The 22929-nt window shown below is 61.6% G+C and overlaps 3 protein-coding genes across 5 annotated transcripts; 2 read left to right on the top strand and 1 right to left on the bottom strand.

The window, feature by feature from the left end:
- Window positions 1-1328: 1328 nt before the first annotated feature.
- On the top strand, window positions 1329-7114 carry KLHL17 (kelch like family member 17). The gene is made up of 12 exons (XM_027565297.1): window positions 1329-1581; window positions 2401-2660; window positions 2762-2883; window positions 3042-3263; window positions 3747-3863; window positions 4069-4282; window positions 4559-4703; window positions 4787-4954; window positions 5362-5450; window positions 5534-5607; window positions 5804-5985; window positions 6252-7114. Exons 1-12 carry the CDS (start codon window positions 1469-1471, stop codon window positions 6478-6480), a joined length of 1935 nt encoding a protein of 644 aa, XP_027421098.1. The 5' UTR covers window positions 1329-1468; the 3' UTR covers window positions 6481-7114.
- On the top strand, window positions 6273-15652 carry PLEKHN1 (pleckstrin homology domain containing N1). Its single transcript, XM_027565298.1, has 17 exons — window positions 6273-6359; window positions 7923-8025; window positions 8124-8223; window positions 11028-11174; window positions 11263-11343; window positions 11444-11516; window positions 11818-11945; window positions 12051-12146; window positions 12258-12338; window positions 13084-13159; window positions 13279-13427; window positions 13550-13699; window positions 13834-13974; window positions 14144-14275; window positions 14438-14647; window positions 14921-14969; window positions 15052-15652. Exons 2-17 carry the CDS (start codon window positions 7943-7945, stop codon window positions 15165-15167), a joined length of 1812 nt encoding a protein of 603 aa, XP_027421099.1. The 5' UTR covers window positions 6273-6359; window positions 7923-7942; the 3' UTR covers window positions 15168-15652.
- PERM1 (PPARGC1 and ESRR induced regulator, muscle 1) lies at window positions 15632-21268 on the bottom strand. Of its 3 annotated transcripts, none has more exons than XM_027565288.1 (4): window positions 21167-21268; window positions 17625-20228; window positions 16985-17110; window positions 15632-16722 (listed from the first exon to the last, which is right to left on the bottom strand). In XM_027565288.1, exons 2-4 carry the CDS (start codon window positions 20086-20088, stop codon window positions 16607-16609), a joined length of 2706 nt encoding a protein of 901 aa, XP_027421089.1. In that variant the 5' UTR covers window positions 20089-20228; window positions 21167-21268; the 3' UTR covers window positions 15632-16606. The 3 variants fall into 3 exon arrangements, with proteins under 3 accessions (XP_027421089.1, XP_027421090.1, XP_027421088.1); XM_027565289.1 differs by having other exon boundaries at window positions 17625-20696; window positions 21167-21221; XM_027565287.1 differs by having other exon boundaries at window positions 17625-21256.
- Window positions 21269-22929: the final 1661 nt, after the last annotated feature.

Below are 22929 nucleotides of genomic sequence, written 5' to 3'. Positions count from 1 at the left end.
ACCACGCCCCTGGCCCCGCCCCTTCAGGTGGCTTTAGGGTTCTACAACGGTGGCTGTGGCGGCATCTAGGCGGGAGGGCGCGTTCACATCTCATTTTTAGACGGGCGGCGCCCCTACTCCCAGGGTGGCAAGCGGGACTCGAGCTTCCGGCGCAGGCCTGGTTCTGTCACGGCTCCCTCACGCTTCTGTTGAGGGACGGACTGCAGAGCTCCAGGACCCGGCAGGACTGCGTAGGGCGGAATCCCGCTGTCCGCTTACAAATCTTTTTCTCCAAAAAAGGCACTAATAACGACATCGACCTGGCGGAAGGTGGGATTGGGGCCCGGGTCGCCCTCGCCCAGCCCTGCCCACAGCCTCCCAGAGCTCTGTCAACACATGCCAGTGAGGATGTCAATACATCGACCGCGGGAAAAAAAATGCATGAGGGTGAGGGGAACCATGCATCAGAGAAGACTCTTATACAAAGAGCTTTTCCAAATCAATAATAAAAAGCCAACAATCTAGTTTTCCGCAGATCGGAAAACAAACGAAAACAGAAATGGAGATGCGAAAAGATAAACAACACTTATGAGGATCAGAAGGATGAGAACCACCACTTCATTGGATAGTCCCGTAGCACCTGCGCTGGGCGGGACTGAAGCGGGGAGCAGGCAGACAGCGGAAAGATTCAAGCATTGTTATTGAAGCCAGTTTGGCCAAATCTCCCTCAAAGAGGATGCCTGATACTTCAGTCCAGCGAGTCCGCTCCTGGGACTCCAGTTACTAACACATCTGCCTAAGTCTCCAGGCCCGCCCGGACAGGGATAGCCACTTTTCCTCTGCCTGGTCCGTGAAACAGCCTGCCGGTGCAAAGACCGTGAGGCTGGAAGGTTGCCTTAGGGAAGGAAGGCGATGGAGAACTCAACCTATGTCCACCCCTCCCTCCACCCGTCTAATGGCAGAGGTCCGCGGGCCTGGACAGCCAGATCCCAAGACAGAGGACCTCACAGCCCTAAGGACGTGCGCCCCACCCGCTCTCCCACTCCGCAGCCAGCGTCCAGTCGAGGCCAGACAGGCAAAGGGGCCTGCGTGGCGTTGGAGAGAAGCAAGCAGATGCAGCCTGGGCAATCACGTTGCGCCGTTCGGCCCCCAGAAGATTCCGGGGCCGGGAAGGCTTGAAGGAGGTGACGCGGGCAGATCTTGGAGGGTTCTCAGATATAGGCGACGGGCGCGGCCTGGGGGGCTTCCTGGAGGTGGAGGCGGACGGAGCCCCAAAACATTGAGAGGATTCGCCCGCTAGGCAGCGTCCCCGAAACCGCGGGAGAGCGCGGGAGGCCGGGCGGGCGGCGCCGAGAAACAGCGGCTGCGGGCAAGCAGCGGGATTGAGGGACGCCAAGCCGGTCGCCACCGCGGAGCAGCCCTTCAGCCGCCCGGCATCGGCTGGTCTGTGCGTCCTCCGCGGATCGGCGGCGGGCCAGCGGCCGAACCCATGCAGCCGCGCAGCGAGCGCCCTGCCGGCAGGACGCAAAGTCCGGAGCACGGCAGCCCCGGGCCCGCGCCGGAGGCTCCGCCGCCGCCGCCGCCGCCGCCGCAGCCTCCAGCGTGAGTGGGCCAGGGGTTAGGGTTAGTGACTGGCTAGGGCCGAGTAGGAGGGAAGGAGGGGCGCGCCAACCCTGGCAGGCTGCCGGGAGGGGGCGGCCTGGCGCCCTGCCGGTTCGTCGGACCGCGGAGGGTCCAGACCCTCTGCGTTATCCGCGCACACAGCCGGCGCGGGGTAGGGCATCCCGAGGTGGCTGCTCCCGGAGGTCTGACCCCACCCGCCGCCCTTGAATTCCGGCTGTGCCGCTCAAAGACTCGCGCGGCCTGTCTGCAGGATGAGGGATTAAGGGTCAAAAGAGGTTACATTGCCTGTCGATGTAGGGGTCCGCTTCAGGATCATCGGCCAGTACGCATCAGTTCACTTCGTGCACTTCCCGCAGCCTGTGCGGAGGACACCGGACTCCGACGGGGGCGCGGGAAGGGTGGCCAACAATGGACAGAAAGCCTAGTCCCAAGGAGGGCCTAGGGAGCTGGGGGTGCTCCTGGGGGGAGGGAAGTATGTGCCTGAGCAGGGATCGTGGCAGAGGAAGCCGTACAGGTTCAACGACCGGGGTCTGGCATGGGAGCCGACCTAGAGCGGGAAGCAGGTTGGAGCAGAGTCTGGCTGGACTCCGAGGAGGCTTCCTGGCCGCGAGGCAGCAGAGTGGGTGGCGCCTGGAGAGCACATGGGGTCCCTAGGGGCATGGGTCCTTCATGGAAACTTGGTTCGGGCTTCTTTGGGGGAAGGTGGCTTCCTGGGTGCCCAGGCCCTGACCAAAGTCTCTAGGGTGGGTGAGCAGTTCTGTGCAGAGTACACCCTGACGGGTCACTGCCCATGTGCAGCCCTGAGGCAGAGCGTGCCCGGCCCCGGCAGGCCCGGCCCACAGCCCCCATGGAAGGCACAATGCAGCTGCTGAGCCGCGAGGGCCACGCTGTGTCCCACAACTCCAAGCGGCACTACCACGACGCCTTCGTGGCCATGAGCCGCATGCGACAGCGCGGCCTCCTGTGTGACATCGTCCTACACGTAGCTGCCAAGGAGATCCGGGCACACAAGGTGGTGCTAGCCTCCTGCAGCCCCTACTTCCACGCCATGTTCACAAGCAAGTACAGCCCATCTGGTCCGGGTGCTGGGGGGCTCTGCAGCTCTCCTGGCGTGGGCCCCAGCCTGACTTGCTGTCCCATACCGCCCCCCCACCCCCAGACGAGATGAGTGAGAGCCGTCAGACACACGTGACACTGCACGACATCGACCCTCAGGCCCTGGACCAGCTGGTGCAGTTTGCATACACAGCGGAAATTGTGGTGGGAGAAGGCAACGTGCAGGTGTGGCGGCCTCAGCCTCACGACCCGTGCTGCCACGGTGCCAGTGCCTCCGCTTACCCCATGCCCCTAGCATCTTCTGTAGTGTGGCCACTCCTTCAGTCCTCACATCTGTTTCTCTGCCCCTGCTCCCCGGCCCTCTCTCCCACCTTGCCTCACAGACTCTGCTCCCAGCCGCCAGCCTCCTGCAGCTGAATGGCGTCCGAGACGCCTGCTGCAAGTTCCTGCTGAGCCAGCTGGACCCTTCCAACTGCCTGGGCATCCGGGGCTTTGCCGACACGCACTCCTGCGGTGATCTGCTCAAGGCGGCACACAGGTACGTGCTGCAGCACTTCGTGGACGTGGCCAAGACCGAGGAGTTCATGCTGTTGCCGCTGAAGCAGGTAACGTGGTAGCTGGGGAACAGCCTGGACCTTGACCCGGATCCTGACCCTGACCTAGTTCCTGGACCCCAGAGCCAGCCTTGGTCCCTGGCTCCATCATCTGCACCCTAAAGACCTGGTCCTTTGTCTCTCAACCTTTATCCCCAGTGTCTGACCCACATTCCAACCCAAACACTGTCCCTTGGGCACAACCACCCCCATTTTCTAACTCCACCCAAGCACTTACCATTGATTCCTGATGCTCTCCTGTCTTGATCACATTCTCCCTACTTGATCACCTACTCCCCCCGTAGTCACTGGTTCCACATCCCCAGGACGACCCTGGAATTGGCCCTCAGGAACTGGACCTGTGGCTCCTGACCCTGCTTGGTCCATCCTCATAGGAACACTGGGCCCCTTGGACTCTCCCTCCCAGGCACTTTCAGGGCTCCGTGGGCCCCAAGATCCTCCCCAAATCTCAGGTCTGAGGGTCCCCACCCCCAGGTGCTGGAACTGGTCTCTAGCGACAGCCTGAACGTGCCTTCAGAGGAGGACGTCTACCGTGCCGTCCTGAGCTGGGTCAAGCATGATGTGGATGCCCGGAGGCAGCACGTTCCTCGGGTGAGGCCAGGCCCGGCGGGCAGGGGGGCGGGGCCCACAGTGCTCAGGAGGGGACGCAATGGCTGAGGACCCAGCTGTGGCTGGGCTCTTATGTGCCCACAAACCCCACAGGGGTGATGCAGGCATGTGTCTCAAGAAGGTTCCAGGGTACCTGAGAGGGTCTCAGGGCAGGGCCTGCTACCTGACTATAGCATCCACATCCCAGCTGATGAAGTGTGTCCGCCTGCCCCTGCTGAGCCGGGACTTCCTGCTGGGCCATGTGGACGCTGAGAGCCTGGTGCGGCACCACCCAGACTGCAAGGACCTACTCATCGAGGCCCTCAAGTTCCACCTGCTGCCCGAGCAGAGGGGCGTCCTGGGCACAAGCCGCACCCGGCCCCGGCGCTGCGAAGGCGCTGGTCCTGTGCTCTTTGCTGTGGGTATGCCCACCTGTCCTGTCCCATCCTGTCCCCCAAGCCCTGCCCCGTGTCCCTACCCATGAGCCCAGCACAAGCCCTACTCCCCAACCCTGTGCTAGTTCCATCCTGCACTCACCCCACATCTGCTCTTCCGTCCCCCACGGTGTGACCCACTCACCAGTCCCCGCCCCACTCGCCCTGGGAGCCTCCAGGCCCTCAATCTCGAGATGTGATAGAGCCTCCTAGCCAACTACCTCCCTGGGCCCTCGTCCTGCCCCGTCACCTCCCCATCCCTAGGTGGCGGGAGCCTGTTCGCCATCCACGGGGACTGTGAAGCATATGACACGCGCACTGACCGCTGGCACGTGGTGGCCTCCATGTCCACACGCCGAGCCCGGGTGGGCGTGGCGGCAGTGGGGAACCGGCTATATGCTGTGGGCGGGTAAGACTGGAGGCTGGTCTCAGGTCAGGGGCTTGGCGTGTGCCCACTGGGCCAGCCCTGACCAGCAGTGGACCCTCCCCTAGTTACGACGGGACTTCAGATCTGGCCACCGTAGAGTCCTACGACCCTGTGACCAACACCTGGCAGCCGGAGGTGTCCATGGGCACGAGGCGCAGCTGCCTGGGTGTGGCTGCCCTGCATGGGCTCCTGTATGCAGCTGGTGGCTACGATGGGGCCTCTTGCCTCAACAGGTAGTGGCCGGGGTCAGGGCCGGGTGGCCTTTCGGAGTTGGCTCAGCAGGTGTGGCTGCACCAGGACTGCAGGGGTCCTGCCTGCGGGGAGCCAAGGGGCACCCTGCCTGAGGTCACCAGGGTCCCCAATACCTTGGCCAGCCCAGTGGCATGTTCTTTCCTCTCTGGGGTCCTTCCCCCAGGGCAGGGGCTGGACCCAGGTGGACACTTGCCCAGCATTGTCCAGGCAGCCCGTGGCCCATGTCCACCCAGCATGGCCCTGCTTCCAGCTCCAGTGGGATTCTGGGGTCAGCCTCCGTGACTGCCTAGCATGGAATTTTAGTCATGCTTCAGGGGAGGGCAGGTCCTGGGGCCGGGACTGCCTTTCCTCCACTGCTCAAGGTCAGCCGCAGTCCTGGTGTCTACAGTGCTGAGCGCTATGACCCCCTGACGGGAACGTGGACATCCATCGCCGCCATGAGCACACGGAGGCGATACGTGCGCGTGGCCATGCTCGGTGGGCGCCTGCACTGTGTAGCACCCAGCCCCAGGGGCTCTCACACACAACGGGGGCGCCATGAGTGTGTTCACTCCCTGCAGATGGAAACCTGTATGCCGTGGGTGGCTATGACAGCTCATCACACCTGGCCACTGTGGAGAAGTATGAGCCCCAGGTGTGAAATTCCCCAGTCACATATCCCTGTTCCCCAGAGGTGCTTGAGGTCAACACTCTGGCCACCCCTATCCCCCAGAGGGTCATCCCTCTATGTCCACATTGTCTCACAGACTCCCCACCCTGGAGTAGAGGTCTGCACGTGTAGGGAGGGAGGCTGGTGTTGGGTCGGCCCCCAGCCCATCCCTCCACCTCAGGTGAACTCCTGGACGCCCGTGGCCTCCATGCTGAGCCGGCGCAGCTCGGCAGGCGTGGCAGTGCTGGAGGGGGCCCTCTACGTGGCTGGTGGCAATGATGGAACCAGCTGCCTCAACTCTGTGGAGAGATACAGCCCCAAGGCAGGCGCCTGGGAGAGTGTGGCGCCTATGAACATCAGAAGGTGCACAGGCCCCCAGAACTGTCACCACCATTGCCCTCTGTTCCTCCAACTAACAGGGCCTTACCCCTGCACAGCTTGTCCCCCACCTCCCTCCTGAGTCTCCCCTTTCAGGGCCCCGCCCCCCCATAGCCAAGGCCCCGCCCCAAAGACACCTCCCTAGGCAGTGCCCCCAGGCTTTTCCAGTGGCCACAGCTCCAGACCCTGGCCCTGCCCCCTCCTCACCCCAGGCCTCACCCCCTGCTCCTCCCCTTCCACCCTGCCCCCAGGAGCACACACGACCTGGTGGCCATGGATGGATGGCTGTACGCCGTAGGGGGCAACGACGGCAGTTCCAGCCTCAACTCCATCGAGAAGTACAACCCGAGGACCAACAAGTGGGTGGCCGCGTCCTGCATGTTCACGCGGCGTAGCAGCGTGGGCGTGGCGGTGCTGGAGCTGCTCAACTTCCCTCCGCCCTCTTCGCCCACGCTGTCCGTGTCGTCCACCAGCCTCTGACCTAGTGGCACGGCTGCACAGAGGCCGGCCGGCGGCTTCCCTCGTGCCTTAAGCCCCCAGGGCCCAGCACCTCCCTCCCCTGCTCGTGGGGCGGGGCTTGGCCCCCACCAGGGACATCCAGCGCCGTCCGTCCACCGTGCGTCTAGCCCGGGCGTTACTGTGTTTCTTTCTCAGTGTTTGTGTGTGCCGTTTATTTATTCACTCATTAATTTATTGATTGATGTTGAGCAGGCTGCACCTACCCATTTCTTCGTTTACTCTTGAAGTGTCCTATCTCTGGGGCCAAGCTGCTCTCCTGGGTGAGGGCCCTGGGGAGCAATGGGGTGGACACTGGCATTCCCCGTGGGTGAGGAGCCAACTTGGACTCTGCAGACCTGGAGGGACCCAGGGGTGATGCAGAGCAGTTATGGGGGGGCGGCTTTCTGAGTCAGGTGCAGACCCCCCAGCCTGTGCTTTGCACACCACCCTTGACTCACCCAGCCAGGCACTCTCCCAGGGAGGGCACAAATTGGGCTTCCTTCCCATGGCTGTGGTGTCATTTCTGGATCCTGCACTGAGCTGGGCACCGTCTGCTGCCAACCTCACACAGCAATATGAGCCACTTGAACAATAAACATGTTTCTTGGGCTCTGCAGGCCTGTGGTTGAATGTCCATCTCTGCCTCTCAGGGTCCTGTCTGGGGTGACTGGAGGGGCCTGGGGTGGCCGTGTGCCTGAGCCGAGGCTCCGTGTTGGCATCTGGGGGCTTTGAGACAGCGCCATCACGTCCAGGGGCAGGGCTGTGCTGGCCCATGTCTTACCCAGGCTCTGCATGGCATGCCCCCTGACCTCACCAGTCCCAGGTACACCTGGGAGGGTTATACCCTCTGTCTTGGAATCTGGATTCTGGTTAAGCCTCAGGACCATTTATCTTGACCTGGGGTGAGTGTTGGACGGAGGCAGAAAGGAGGCTGCAGGAGGGTCCTAGTTCTTCCTTCCCCAGTTGCAGACTCCGCTTCAACAGCTGAGAGTGAGCACACGTCCCGTACAGTCACTGGTGATTCAGAGGCTGGCATTTACGTGGAAACAGGATGTGCGCTCACATGTCTGGAGAGGGGTCGCTGGGCTCAGGGAGCTCCATTCTGGCCCTCCTACCCTAGGCAACCTCCAGTCTGATGCAATGGCCTTTGAGCCCCTGTACAGAATGGGGGCTCTTGACTGGGCTGTGAGCTGGGGAATCTCTCCTCCCCTTCCCCTACCCCCAGGCTGGCTGATGTGTGGAGGACCCTGGGAAGGGAGCTGAAAGGCTCAGCTCAGCCTCTGGTAGGGGCCAGTTCCCTCCCAGAAAGACTCCGCCTCCCCAGCCCTTAGGTGCAGGGCTGGCTGGCCCAGAGCCCCGCCCCAGGAGGTGGGGCAGGAGGCTGGGGAGAGAAGGACCCAGACCTGTCGACCTGCTCTACTCAGGTCAGCTGCCACTGCCACCCATGGGGAACAGCCACTGCGTCCCTCAGGCCCCTAGGAGGCTCCGGGCCTCCTTTTCCAGAAAGCCCTCGCTGAAGGGAAATAGGTGAGGGGGGCGGGGTATGGCCATGGCCGCTTGGTCACAGGGTCTCCCTCGATCTGCCTCAGGGGCCAGGCTGTGAGCCCCCCCTCCCTTGTCCCCAGAGAGGACGGCGCACGGAAGCTGGCTGGCCTGTTTGGCACTGAGGCTGGTGCGGACCGGGACACCACTGCTGACAAGATCTTCCACTACATCCCAGGGACGGTGAGCGACTGACTGGGTAGCGTGCCCTGGCTCGGAGGGGTGTGGTAGTGGTGGTCTGCGTGTGACTGCCTGTGTGTCCCATCTGTACTGGGCCCAGGGTCTTCCCTGTCAGCCTCAAGAGAGTCAAGCCCAGAGCACAGCGAGGAAGTAGGTGCAGCCCCGCCCTGGGGAGCTCATAGGCCGAAAGTCTGAGCGGAGAGTGAAACTGAGACCCGGCACTGAGTCAGTGGGGCGGCAGGGCGGGGCCTCCGTGCCCAGCCACGTGCCAGCCCTGCCCAGGGCCCTGGTATCCAGCCCCCACCCCGCGCCCTGGTGCAGGACAGTGTGCCTGGGCATGTTGAAGCTGGACAAGCACGTGTGTCTCTGCTGCCGTGTGGGCATGGGTGTCAGGCGAGCGATGGGGCTGTGAACCACCCCCCACCACTGTTGCTCCAAGAATGTAAGGTGCTTGTTGTACTCAGCGAGCCAGTCTCTCCACTACCCTTGGCCCTGGTTTCTCCAAGAGACACCCCTTTGGGGTCCACCACTATGTCATCCTGTACCCCCACGCCACACAGCAAGGAGGGCTCCCAAGCATATGCTGGGCCACCTTTGAGCTGAATACCTGCTGACCAAGGGGGAGAGACACCTGCCCTTTAACCCGGCGCAGCCTCCAAGGGTTGGAGTGAGGCTCTGCTGTGTGCAAAGGCCCTGGCGTGTGAGGGAAATGAGCCTCTAGGCTCTTGCCCCAGGAACAACATCTGTGATTGTGCGGGGAGCACTGACCAGCACCCATCCTCACAGCTGCTGGTGTTGGCTCCCAGGCAACCTTTCCAAGTGTTCCTGTCAGACTGGGAAGCCCGGGCCTGTCCCCTCTCCTGCTCCCTGGGGTTCCCTGGGGTTCCCTGGGCTCCCTGTGCTACCTTCAGAAACCAGCTACCTCAGAGAAGCGGACAGAGCACTTCTGTCAAGGCCCTCCCTGGCCAGAATCCCTCCATGTGGCCACATCTCAGACCTCAGTTGCCTCCGTGCAGGTCCAGGGCATACCATGTGGTCCCGGTGGTCCTCTTGCCAGGACATGGCAGCTGGAGAGGGAACTCGGCTTGCTGAACCTCGGTGGGTGGGGCCAGGGGAGGAGCCAGCACTCCCTTTCCCTGTCAGGGGGTGGGCCCTGGCCGGACGTGGGATCCTGCCCCACAAGGGCCCCAAGCCTGAGCCCAGGCCACGGGCCAGCTGTGTGGCCCTTCCTGCTCCGTGGCCTATTTTTCATGGGTCCCATCCCAGCATCGTCCGCACTGGGTGTGGGTGCAGGAGGCCCCACCCAGAGGCAGAGAGGCCCGGAAGCTCTGAGTCTGTCTGTTCACATTCCTGGGCTTGCCCAAGGGGTGGCTCAGCTTGGCCAAGGCACAGCAGCCCCTGCCAGCTCCCCAGTGTGCCCTGATCCTCAGACTTCAGCCCCTCCAGCCCTAGTTGGGCACCTGTCCTGATCTGGCTCCCATTCTGATCATCAAAGCCCTGCTTATAGAGGATTCTCTGTTTGAGAGTCAGCTGTTGGTGGGCACTGATCCTCCCTCCCTTCAGCAGACAGGCACTGAAGCCCTAGTACACCGAGGGCTTACACCCAGTGCACCAGTACTGTCCTAGGTCCTGGCCCAGCAAAGGGGCCAATAGACAAGGGCCCTGTTCCCATGTCATTCGCATCCATGACAAAGCCAGATGACAAGATAAAGAAGGAAAAGACAGCACATCAGATGTGGCTGGCACCAAGGTGAAATGCAAAGGAGGACCAATGGGCAGGGGCCAGTGAGGCTGGAGCGTCGGAAGGGCACCGGACAGGAGCTCAAGAGAAGGAGTCTGAGCCGAGTGCTGGACTAAGTGAGAAGGGGCTGGGCTGAGTGCTGCAGTCAGAGAGGGCAGCAGGAGCAAAGATCCTGAGATAAGTAGATGCCTGAAGTGAGGGGAGAGGACCCCTTGGCCATTGCCAGGACCTTGGCCTCTGCTGAGAGGGAGATGGGGGCATGTGGCAGTGTGGCGCTTAACAGGCTGTGATGAGAATACTTACACCAGGCAAACTGGAAAATACTGCAAATCGGCACCCCCCTTCTCGGTTTGTTGTTGTTCAGTCACTCAGTTGTGTCGAACTCTTTGTGACCCCATGGATCCTAACCTTTCTCCGTAGAGCCAGGTTTTAAGCCAGTACCAACTGACGCTGAGGTGTGGGAGGGTTTTGAGCATCCTGTCACTCAAACACCTGAAAACCCCTCTGACCAACAGGATTTGGAAGGTTGAGTAACCAAAATAGGACTTCCCTGGTGGCTCAGCAGTAAAGAATTCACCTGCAATGCAGGAGCTGCAGGAGATGCGGGTTGGATCCCTGGGTTGGGAAGATCCCCTGGAGGAGGGCATGGCAACCCACTCTAGTATTCTTGCCGGGAGAATCCCATGGACAGAGGAGCCTGGAGGGCTACAATCCATAGGGTAACAAAGAGTCAGACATGACTGAAGGGACTTTAAACAGCACAGTAACCAAAATAAGGGAACACAGTTAGGAAACAGTGAAGCTAAGAGTTGAATTTCTGATGAGTTGAAAGGTTGCTGGTCCATCACTAGACCACAGAGTTCTGTGACCAGCAGAGGCTGTGTGTGTGTGTGTGTGTGTGTGTGTGTGTTCTGCACTGTTGTCACGTGAAGAGACTGTGTGTGTACAGGGCTCTGTACATAAGTGATGCTGTACGTGTGTTCTTAACCTATGTATGGTGAGACTGGGGGCCAAGGCCGCTGGTCACCATTCAGGCCCCCTCTCCTGAGCTCTTCCCCCACCCTAGAACATCCCAGGTTTGCAGAGCCAGCAAGAAATCCTGGAGCAGCCTTTCCTGAGTGTGTTCAAGGAGGGGCGGCGAAGGGCAGCAGTGAGGAGTCTGGGCAGCGTTGTGCACTATGCCAAGGTCCAGCTGCGTTTCCAGCACAGCCAGGTGGGGGCTGGGCTGGGGGGGCATGCTTAGGGGGGCCACCCTGGACCCTGCCCCCAAGTCCTCAGACGCTGGCCCCTCTCTCCCCTAGAATGTCAGTGACTGCTACCTGGAGCTGTTCCCCTCCCACCTCTACTTCCAGGCCCATGGTCCTGAAGGACTCACTTTCCAGGTGTGGTGAGATGGGCAGAGGGAGGTGCTGAGGAAGCGGGAGAGCAGAGCTGTGGGAGGCAGAGGGGCCCTAGCCCTTCTCTCCCTCTATGCTCTGGCAGGGGCTGTTACCACTGATGGAGCTGAGTGTCTGCCCCCTCGAGGGGTCTAGAGAGCACGCCTTCCAGATCACAGGTGTGTGGGAGCACGGGTGGGGCTGCCTGTGCTGACCTTGCCCTCAGGACAAGGCGACAGCACTAAGGCTGCTCACTGAGCCTGGCTGTTGACCCGGCCTGGGACCCTGGCGGAACTCTGAGCACGTTGAAGGGTCCTGACTTTTCCTCTGATGGGCACACGTTCAGTGCCAGGCTGGGGTGGAGGACAGCAGACTGAGGGCCTCCAGAGCTGTGCATGTGGTCATCAGTGGCTTCTGCCAACCCTTGAGGGACCTCTCCTGTGGGCCTCTGGCCTAGCCCACTCTGTCCCTCCCCCGCAGGCCCGCTGCCCGCCCCACTTCTCGTGCTCTGCCCCAGCCAGGCCGAGCTGGGCCGCTGGCTCTACCACCTGGAGAAGCAGATAGCCCTCGTGGGAGGGGTGCCTCGCTGCCCCCCAGAGCCCCTGCAGGTCAGTGCTGGGAACCCTGCACCCCTTTCCCTTCCCCTCCTCCACCTGCCCCTGACCCTTTCCTCCCAAGGCCCCACTGAGGACGCGCTCCCCTGCACTCTGCAGCACAGGCTGACCCGGCTGCGGACAGCATCAGGCCGCCAGGTGATGGGCAGTGCCATCTGTGCCTCAAGGGTCAAGCTGCAGCATCTGCCCTCACAGGTGGGGGCACAGAGGTGGGAGGAGGTGGGAGCGGGGTACGGGCTCCAGGTGGGGCCAGGCCCTGGGTGCATGCCAGCGGAGACCCCACTCCACCCTGTGACCTCCCTGCAGGAGCAGTGGGACCGCCTCCTTGTCCTGTACCCAACCTCCCTGGCCATCTTCTCCGAGGAAGCAGATGGGCTTTGCTTTAAGGTGGGTCCCTCCCCACTGCAGACCCGCCCTAGGGAGGCGCCCTGCACATGGGGGTGGGAGGGGGCAACGGCTCAGGAGGAACCTGTATGTCGGGGCCTGCTGGGACAGGTGGCCCCACCCACCCAGCCTGCTGTCCTGGTCAGTCTGGTCTCAGCCTATCATGGGCAAGGACGGTGGGCACCTTGCCTCAGCACCCTGTATCATGCTAGCAAGTCCACAGCCACCAGCAGGCCAGTCACCTGGGGGTGGCATGGGGCCCACAGTGCTCCTGGAAGGTGCCTGTACCTCTGAACAGGCATCTTCCTGGTGCCTGAAGGTTGTGTGTGTGTGTGTGTGTATGTGTGTGTGTGTGCGTGTGTGGGTGTAGGCATGGGCGTGAGGGTCCATCCTGTGCATCAGGGTACCTCCTACACTGGGGGTGATCATGGCCTTCAGCCATCGAGAAACGCAGGGGGCTTCCTCGTGATCCCTTCCCACCCACCCCCATCTTAATGGGTGGCCCAGGGGACCAGTCCCTGACCAGTCCTGAGTCAGACATTGGCTGGAGAAAGCCCCACCTGGAGCCCAGGTGAAGACACCCCTCTAGAACGGACAGGATGTGCCTGGCCTCCCTCAAGATGTTGGCCTCAGCCCTGCTTTGCCCTCTGCCTGGCATCCACGTGCCCACCCAACTCAGGAGGGCTCACTGAGGTGGTGGTCAGGGATTGTTCCCTGACTCAGGCCCTGTCCCCCTGATGCCCTGCAGGGGGAGCTCCCGCTCAGCGCCATCCACATCAACCTGGAAGAGAGGGAGAAGCAGATTCGCTCTTTCCTGATTGAAGGTGGGTGGGAGCCAGGCCTGGGAGAGGGGCTGTGGCCCTGGGTGGGCACCTAGCTCTGCGCTGGGGCCTTGCAGGGAGCACCCTGCCTGCAAGGCCCCCTCACAGCATCTGTGCACCAGGCCGTCTCATCAACACCATCCGTGTGGTGTGTGCCAGCTACGAGGACTATAGCCACTGGCTGCTCTGCCTGCAGACAGTCTGCCAGGAGGACAGGGCCTCCCCACCACTCGGCCCTGAGAGCCTCCCAGGGCTGCGGGCGCCCACACAGGTAAGGAGTCAGCAGGGCAGGTGCTGCTGGGCCATGGTAAAACAGACGGGTGGGCCTGGGCACGGGGAGGTGGGGAGGGTTCCTGCCACCTGGCTCACCTTTACCCCTTGCCGGCTGCCCAGGTTGTGGCCAGTGGCCGAGGCTCGCTCTCCTCTGATGCACGGACCAGCTGGGACTCAGGGTGCCCGGCGCCCGCCTCCACTTGCACCAGCCACTCCCTCCCTGAGTCCTCAGCACCATCCACTGCAGGCTGCCCGGCCCGGCCCCCACTGGTGAGTATCTGAGGGGGGTGGACCCCATGGCATACTTGCCTGGTTCCTCAGGGGAAGGGACTCTGTGTAGCTTCAGACCGTTGTATGGGGAGAGGGCCCCAGGAAACCTTCTGGAAGGTCTTTGGTTCCCACAGGAGCAAGCCAACCCTGGCTGCACCAGCATCGGCGGGCACAGGGCAAAGCTGAGACGGGGCGGCAGCAGCCGATCACCCAGGAACAAGGCCCGGGCTGAGAGGCCTGGCCCAGCCGCCCTGCTACACCTGGACCTGACCAAGGTGGGCCAGCACGTTGACCCCGGCTCTAGGCATGACCCTCCGCTCCCTCCCACCCTCCACCTCCCTGGCCTCCTCAGTCCTGAAACCACCAGAGGCCCCTTGCACAGAGAGGGAAGGGCTTGGCCGCTTCCAGCCCCAGGAAGCTGTGTCTCCTGTCTCTTGCCTACAGTTGAGCCTAGACGGCGGCACTGAGGCTCCAGACCATTCTCTGGAGACACCCCACTCCCCACTCTATGCTGACCCCTACACACCACCTGCCACTTCCCACCGCAAGATCACAGATGTCCAGAACCTGGATGAGGTCAGTCCCCTGCTAGGTGACAGAAAGAGCTGGTGTGCCCACAGCCTAAGGCTGAGAGGGTACCCGAAGCCTGAGGTCTGCTCAGGCCACTGTGGGTGACTGAGGGGGTTTCTGGGGCAGGGGCCTCTCAGGGGGCCTCGGTCACCAGTGCTCTCCCGACAGTTCCTCAGTGCGATGCAGAGCACGCTTGGACCTGAGCCCTCCAGCCCGTTCTGCTCAATCCCCGTGTCTGAGCCTGTCTCTGACTCCAGCTGTGGACTCTCCGGCCCCCACTTACTCTCTGAGAAGGCAGTCCTGCGGGCCCGAGCCTCTCGGCACCATCGTGCCTCCATTAAGGGCTGGGGGCCCCGGCCCCCAGACTCCCCTCAGCTTGTGAGTATCAGCCCCCACCCCGGGCAAGGGGTTCTGTTGGGGAGAGGAAATCACGTGGGGCCTTCTGGGACCCTGAGGGAGCAGGAGAGATGGAAACAGGGGAAGAGGGGGGTGAGTGGAAACCAGGGACTGGGCTTGGTGGCAGGAAGGGAGCAGTGGGGAGGGAGGGGGCCAAGAGGAAAAGGAAGGGGTGGGGTCAGGCAGATTCGTGGACTGGTCTCCAAGCTCCCTTTCCTGGGGCCCATCTCTCAGACCTGTGGTTGGGGTCCCCAGGTCTCCCCTGAGAAAGAAGCTTCGCCCGACCCCTCACCACCTCCCCCAGGTGAGTGAGGGCCCTGCCCCTTTCTGGGAGAGTTTGGGGTGTCACCTCCTGAAGACACATGCATGTCCGCTCTCCCCACCAGATGGCGTCCCCCGCCCGGGCTATGGCAGCAGCCAGGACAAAGCTCTGTCACCTTCCCAGCGGCGGGGGCCTCGAGGAGCACCAGAGCCTGAACAGGGGCTCATCCAGTGGATCTGATGGCCCCTAGCAGCTGCTGCTGGGGACCACCTGCCTGCATCGACCCTGGAGGAGGGGCCGCAACAGGACCTGGGGCTTGTCTGTGGGGCCACAGGCAGTGTCGAGACCGGGTCTGACCCCGGCAGGTGGAGGGAGCCTCAAGAACCCTGAGTTACCCTGGGCCCTGGACACCTTGGCCAAGGTGACTGGACACCCAAAGGGCCCACACCTCAGCCTGCCTCTCAGGAAGGAATGAGGGAGGGGACTTGGGGTAGCGGCTTCACCTGGGAGAAGGAGGATGGCACAAGCATAATGATCAGAGGGCTGAGTAAGTCAGGTTAGCGAGGGCCAGAGTATGTGAAACCAGAGAGCACAAGAGTCGGAGGTCAGCGAGGCCTGAGACATGATGAGCAGAGGGAAGAGGGTGGCCTGGGCGTGTGTGAGTAGGATGAACTGGTCGGGAGAAACTGGCAAGAGACCAAACAGGAAGGAAAGAGGAGGTTTTATTGGTGCTGTGTGTCCATGCGTCCTGTCCTCAGCAGCCAGTAGTCCCCTGCGTCCTGGGGACCCTGCATGTGCTGCTTCCAGGGCTGGACACCCACCCAAGCACCCCTTGCTCCACCACTGCCTGCGCCCTGCCCACTTTCCTGTCCCATCTCCAGCTCCTCTCAGCCCTGGGCAAAGCCAGGTGTCCAGTTCCTCCACCCGATACCCTTGCCTTCCATCTCTGCAGCCCCTCCAGGGCGCCCCAGAGGCCGGGCTCCAGGCCCTGCCTACGGACCCCTACCCCTCTGGGTACCTGCTCACCGTCTCGGGCAGGAACCAAGGAGGCCTTGACCAGACCTTTGGGGTTCCGGGGTCAGAGAAGCCTCAGAGGCCTCCACCGGTCCAGCCTCTTGTAAACAGGGCAGAGGCTGGGACACTGCCCACCCTCCAGCCTCGAGGCCCTCTGCCTCCTTGCTCTTGCTCCCTGCCCCGATCTCCTGCTGGGGCCTTGCTGCTGCTCTGAACCCCTCTAACTTCCACTGTCCTGTTGTGGCCCTCCCTCCAGAAGCATAACCACATAGGATGAGGATTCCAGTTAATTCCGGTTTCAGATAAACCACAAACAGTTCCTTAGTGTAAGTGGGTCTCATCCTGAGTGTCTGAGATTCAAGTTTCATTGGACGACCTGTGTTTTTTATTGCTAACCTGGCCACCTTACTAACCAGCTTCCTGCTCGGTCCCTACCTACCCAGCCTTCCAGAATCTCCCCGCTCCCAAGTGTGGAGCACAGCCTTGGCCTCAGCCACTGGTCAGACCCTCAGTGGAGTCCAGGGGAGCCGGGACCAAGGACGCAGTCTCCTTCTTGGACACTGCAGAACACAAAGAGTCAGAGGGCAAGGCCTGAGGGCAGCGCCTTGTCCTGAGCACCTGTGGACATTTCCTTGTCCTGCGTCTTCCTGGGCCAAGCCTGGGTCCTAGGGGCTGGGGCTGGAGCTGGGGCTGGGGCTGCGACTGCGGCTGTGGCGCCCCCGCTCCACCTGCCGGCGGAAATATCGGATGGCAGAGATGGTGCCAATGTTGGCCAGCAGAACTGCAAGAGAAGCACAGACCTCCTGAGTGCCAGCTCTGTTCTGGCCTTGTCACCACCTTCCATCCACACAGGCTGACTCTCAAAGGACAAGGGCAGGCTGGCAGAGAGAGGGTGGGTCTGCAACGCAGGAAATCAGTCAGCAGAGAAACCCACACCTCCACATGGGCCTCTCATCCCTGCTAGCCCAGAAGCTGGGACTGGACACCACTCCCCCTCCACTGGACTTCTGAACACCAGCCCACCCCACCCCGGCCCCACAAACCTGTCTTCCAGGCATCTGGGGCATGCAGGTCTGACGTTCTCACAGCCCAGGTAGCAAAGGCTACGAACACCATGCACATGTCTTTCTGGCTGAAGGTGAACGAGGTGAGGGGACCCCGGGGTGCCACTGGGGAAGAGAAGCATGGCCTGAGCTCCTGCTGCCTGACTCAGACACACCTGCCCTGGTCACGTCTATCCTGAGTCACGTCCTTCCTATGACACCTCTGTCCCAAGACCCAGGGTAGCGTGTGGCATAGTTGAGTCAGGCCGACTTGGGCGAGTGCATCCGGGGCACTGTTTCCTGGTTTGTAAAATATCTTCTAGAGGGAATGTGAGCCTTACCTGCAGGCAGTGCAGACTGAGCTGGGGATGCCCCAAGTTGTCTGGGGCTGAACACAAGGTGACAGCCACTGTGGAGCCACCCCCTGCCTGGCTGGGGCTGCCCCACCTGGACTGTCTCCTGGGAGTCGGGGAGGAGGCAGGGGGAGGGGCCTTCCTGAGCAGATCACCCCTGAGGCCCGCCCACCAGCTCACAACCCAGGATCCTGGCCTGTCCCTCCCCCGATGGCCCTCTTGGCTGAACTCCCTGGACAGTGTGTTCCCAGGTCCTAGACAGACCAGGAGGCCCCCGCAACACACACCTGCTTCCCTGATGGCCAGGGTGAGCTGTTCCACTGTGGCTGGGCTAGACTCCGGTGGGGCGCCAGTTCCCACTCCCCAGAGGACTGACCTGGAGGGCTCTGTGGCCTGCATCTGGAGAAGGGCGGCTGGCCCCAGTGTGCCCCCTGACCTGTCCTCCTCAAGGAAGTGTTCATAGGCCTCAGGGATGGAGATTGGCATGGGGTCTCCAGGTGGAGGGGCCGGCACAGACCCAGCCTTTAGGAGTGGGGCCTGGGAGCGGCCCTCCTGGTGCCTCGACCTCTGGATTTGGCTCTCTTGGAAGAAGAACTCACACACATCCGGCCACTGGACTTCGGCTGGAGCCTGGGCAGCCTCTGCTGCCCCCTCAGCCTCTTCGTCCTCCTCCTCAATGGTGTCACAAAAGAAGAAGTCATAGGCTTCCGGGAGGGTCACTGCAAAGCAGCTCCTGCGCCCTGGCCCCATGGAGGCAGAGGGGGCAGGGGGAGGCAGGTGCTTCAGAATCCGAGGCTGGGGGCTCCGGGGCCCAACTGCCACAGAGTCCCAGGCTCCAGAACCTCTGTGGCCCCCAGATGCCATCCTGGGGGCTGTGGCCGGAGAGGGTGGGCCTGAGACCTCTCCTGACCCTGGCTCTTCGGAGCTGGGCATGGCCATAGAGAATCGCACTTTCTTCTTCTTGGGTGCTTGGATGGGGCCTAGAGGGGGCTCCCCAGTGTGGTGTCCAGGGGCATCTGTTGAGGGCTCCCCTCTGGGGTTCTGTTGGTGCCCCTCTAGAGACCGAACAGGGCTCAAACCCAGCTTGGCCACAGGAACAACCTCTGCTTCCACCATGTCAGGCCCAGCCTGGGGTGTGGGAGCAGGTGGTGTAGACACACCCACATCAGACCCAGCCTCGGGCACAAGGTGAGGCAGGGCTGTGCATGGTACAGCCTTTGAGGCAGGCATAGATGAATCCACCTCTGGCTGGACCACTGGGCCTGGCATAAGCTGGTCCACATCTAGTCTAGGCTTGAAGGTGGGTGTGGACTGAGGCTCATTGGGTTGAGTGTTGAAGGCGGGTGTAGACTGAGGTTCATCAGGTTGAGGCTTGAAGGCAGGTGTAGACTGAGGCTCATCGGGTTGAGGACTGAAGGCGGGTGTGGACTGAGGCTCATTGGGTTGAACGTTGAAGGCGGGTGTAGACTGAGGTTCATCAGGTTGAGGCTTGAAGGCAGGTGTAGACTGAGGCTCATCGGGTTGAGGACTGAAGGCGGGTGTGGACTGAGGCTCATTGGGTTGAGCGTTGAAGGCGGATGTAGACTGAGGTTCATCAGGTTGAGGCTTGAAGGCAGGTGTAGACTGAGGCTCATCGGGTTGAGGACTGAAGGTGGGTGTGGACTGAGGCTCATTGGGTTGAGCGTTGAAGGCGGATGTAGACTGAGATTCATCGGGTTGAGGCTTGAAGGCGGGTGTAGACTGAGGTTCATCAGGTTGAGGCTTGAAGGCAGGTGTAGACTGAGGCTCATCGGGTTGAGGTTCAGAGGCAGGTGTGGATAGAGCCACATCTGACTTAATCGTGACGTCTAGAGGAGCCCCTGGGTCAGACGTGGACGCAGCGCACGGGTCAGCTCTGGGGCTCATTCCAAGTCGATCTGTTCCCTGCTCAGTAGTAGAGACAGATGTAGACAGATCCACACCTGGCCCTTGTCCGGCCACCTGCTCGGGGGCTCCTGCAGACTCTGGCCCAGTTCCTGCTGTCTGCTTTGCTGCTCCTGCTGGGAGACCCTTCCCCCTGGACCCAGCAGGGCCGAAGCTGTCCTCAGGTTTGGCCTCTGTGAGCAGTGGGGAGTCCAGCTGGGTGGGAGCAGGGCCTGGGCCGCCCGAACGCCCACCTGCTTTGGTGCCTGCAGTGCGCCTCTTCTTTCGGCCAGGGCTTCTTGGCGGGGCTCCAGGGCTGCCAGGGGACCTCTGGGGGGCAGCACTGTGGCCAGGGGACTCAGGACTCCCAGCGGGCTCACCAGTGGGAGTAGGGGCAGGGCCCCGGGGGGCTGGCCCCCGCAGAAGCCTCTGCATCTCGTCTCTGGAAGACACTGGCCCCGGGAGGGATGAGCCCTGGACGAGAGGGGTGGCACCAGGGCTGAGGGACAGCCGAGCTTCTGACTGTGCGGACGTGCTGGGCGTCTGCTGACCCGCCTCTGGGGCCAGCATGGGTTCATGCCAAGACCTGCTGACCAGCTGCCGGGTGGCGGCCTTGTCCTCCTCCTCAAAGCTGGGCCAGCTACTTCCTCCAGGAGTCAGTTGCCCCTCGAGAAAGGGTGAGGGTCCTGGGGGGCTGCTGCCCCTGCTGTCCCTTTGGTCAGTGTCGCTAGACAAGGGTTCATCCCCAGAGGCCAGGCCGGCCTGCAGGAGGCCACACTCTTCGGCAGCGGCTGAGAACTCAGCCCAGTCCTGGTCGCTCAGCTGGACGCTGTACTGGAAGTTCTCCATTCTGGGTCAGCAGAGGCACGTGAGCCACAGACCAGGTTCTTCACAGACCCAGGCCTGGGGCCCCGGCCCGCACTCACTGCCACCACCCCACCTGCCCCCTTGGGTTTCCCTGGCCCAGAGGCCAGCCCTCCATTTCTGTCCTGAAAGAGAGCAGAACAGAGTCCAGAGAGAAGCTGTGCTGCTTCCTGGAGTTGGAGCATCCAAAACTCCTGCCTTCCCTGCTTCCCAATTGAGCGCAAATGGTAACATTAAAAGGACATGTTGCTACAATCCTGCATTCGAGCCAGTGAAGTTCACTAAAACACAGGGCTCCTCACCCCCAGGAGAAGTTTCCCTCCTCAAGGTGTGTTTTTTCTGTTCAGCTGAGGCAGCCTCCAGCTTTCCTGCAGAGCTGCTAGTACAAAGGCCAACTCGACACAGCAAAGCCCATTTCAAGGACCACCCACTAGGGTTCAGTTCACCTGAGTGATAGTTCTGGAGTGTCCCAATGTGCCCCAGGTGGCAGCTGGCCACGGGGGGAAGGGCCGTGGTGTCCAGCAGGTGACCAGTCTTTAGGGATGACCTTCCACCAGCCTTGGCTGGGACAGGCTGCCGGGCTTCTTCTGAGCCTACCAAGGTCACACCAATGCTGCCAGACCCCACTCAGGGTTCATCAGGGAGAGCCTGGCTCTGCCCCTGCCTGGGCAGGAGGTCCCAGAACAGAATGAGCCTCCTGGTTCCCACCAGCCCCCTAGGGCCACCGTCAGAGTCTGTGCCCCTGACCCAGACCTGCCCAGCTGACAAAGCCCTCCTCCCTGCGTCTCACTGAACCAAGGCAACCCTTCTTGGTTGGGAGCCCCTAACCTCTCAGCCCCCGATGGGGGGTTGCCCTTTGGCCCTTGGTCAGGTACCGCTGGACCCAGGGAGTGGGAGGCTATTGGCCAGAACAGTCCTGCGATGGAGGTGCCTTGAGACCAGGCACCATGGCTTCCTGACCCGTTGCCCCTTGTCCTCCTCTCTGGTCCTAGGGAAGGCCCCTGTAGGGGCTGTCCCCTTTGGTACCCCTTAGGGTGGAAATGAGGGGCTGACAGTACTGTACCTGGGACCCCACAGCCAGCCGGGGCAGCGGAGCTGGGCGTCCGAGCTGCCTGTCCCAGAGCGGCATGGTGCAGGGCTCACCACACAGGCCCCACCCCCATTGCCAAAAATACCACAGCTTCATGGTCACATGTCTCCTGCCAGGCAGCGTAGTCCAGGCCACAAATAGATGGCATTTGAGGGGCTTCCAGCTACGTGAGGGATGCCTTCCTGGTCAGGTCAAATGCTGGTCAGAGAATGCTGACCAACAGTCTTGCCCGCAGGGGCCTCCCTTTCCCAAACTGAAGGCCACTCTGCAGTTCATCTTGGCTGAAGGCTACTTTCTCCTCCTAAAGTGGCCCCACCCACTGTGAAAATTCAGACCCCTGCTCCTCCTGCTTCTTCACCTGCTGGCAGCCCCCCAAGACCAATCCAAATGCTTCTGGGTCTTAGGGCTTTACCCTGATGCCTTTGGGGAACAGAGGGAGTGAGAAAGTGATGAACCCCGAAATGAGGGTCCTGGAATGTTCCTAGAGGTCATTTGGACATGGCCACCGCTGACCTGGGTCAGGGCTTGCCCTCTGGTGTGGCCCGTCCCCTGGCAATGTCGTGAACCTGCCCGGTTGGGCTTTCAGTAGAACACCCACATGGGAGTGGTTGCAAGCGGTCGGGGAGAGCCAGTCACTCCTGCCAGCATCTCTCCTGACCTAGGCTCCTGCAGGCAAAGCCCAAGATGGGGGTGGCAAGCAGGCTGTCCCTCCAGGAACGGGGGTCTGGTGCTGCCACCCGCAGGTCACCAGGAGGAGTGGGCAGGAGACATGGCTTCTGGGAACAACAGCCCCTTGCAGGCACCACCCTGCCCAGCCCTCTGAGTCCGTCCTGAGAGAGGTGCCAGGAGGACCCTCTTTCACTGTTGAGTTTGGTAAGATATAGAGAGGGTGAGTGTCCGTAACCACACTTATTTACTAACTGTGGTTAGTAAGTGGCGAACCTGGGCCCTAAAGGCCCTGCTCAGAGCCATCCTGCCTCAAGGCTAGTGTAGCCTATCCCCAGGCAGGTACAGTGACACACACCCCTCCTGCTGGGGGACAGAGGAGGGAGTGAGGGGGTCGGACAGTAACCATCTAGACAGGTAAATGGGATCATTTCTGACAGCAACACATCATAAGAAGGACCTAGAGTGGAGAGGAGGGGGCCCTCTGAGGAGCGTCTGCGGGTGGAGGGGGGAGAGGGGGGAGAGGGGGTGTGGGGACCATGAGGACTGAAGCTTTCAGTGAAGGAGACCAAGACACCCAGGAAGAACAAAGTCAGGTGGCATCCGCAGATGCCCTGGCCGCCCCGGGTGGGTGAGCCTGGCCCGGGGTGTTTCCTCATCACTGAATGTGGAGAAAACCCAGGTTACCCTCCTGTGTCTCTCCTGTGAGACTGCTCACACAGAACACTGCTCTGCGCGGTGTCCCAAGGATGAAAGAACAGATAAAAAACCAAGGAGGGTCTTGGAATGCAGGAACGGACAGGCCTTTATCATCTTTCCCTCCCCCATGTAGTAACTATTAACGAATTTCAGGTCCTCCTGAGGCCCTAACGACTCCATTTGCCTCATCCAATCAGCAAATGACCCACAAGACCCCTATCCTGCTCCTTGAACCTTGGCTATAAAAATGGACTAAGGACCCCTGTTCAACATCATCTCTCCCTTGAGCCAGGCCGCTGTTCTAACAGCATCTCCCACTCTAATAAACTTTATTCTCCTCTCATTCTGCCTCATGTCTGGAAATTCTCCCG

Source organism: Bos indicus x Bos taurus, chromosome 16, assembly GCF_003369695.1.
Source record: "Bos indicus x Bos taurus breed Angus x Brahman F1 hybrid chromosome 16, Bos_hybrid_MaternalHap_v2.0, whole genome shotgun sequence".
Taxonomy (NCBI): domain Eukaryota; kingdom Metazoa; phylum Chordata; class Mammalia; order Artiodactyla; family Bovidae; genus Bos; species Bos indicus x Bos taurus.
This window is presented reverse-complemented; position numbering and strand designations above follow the sequence as displayed.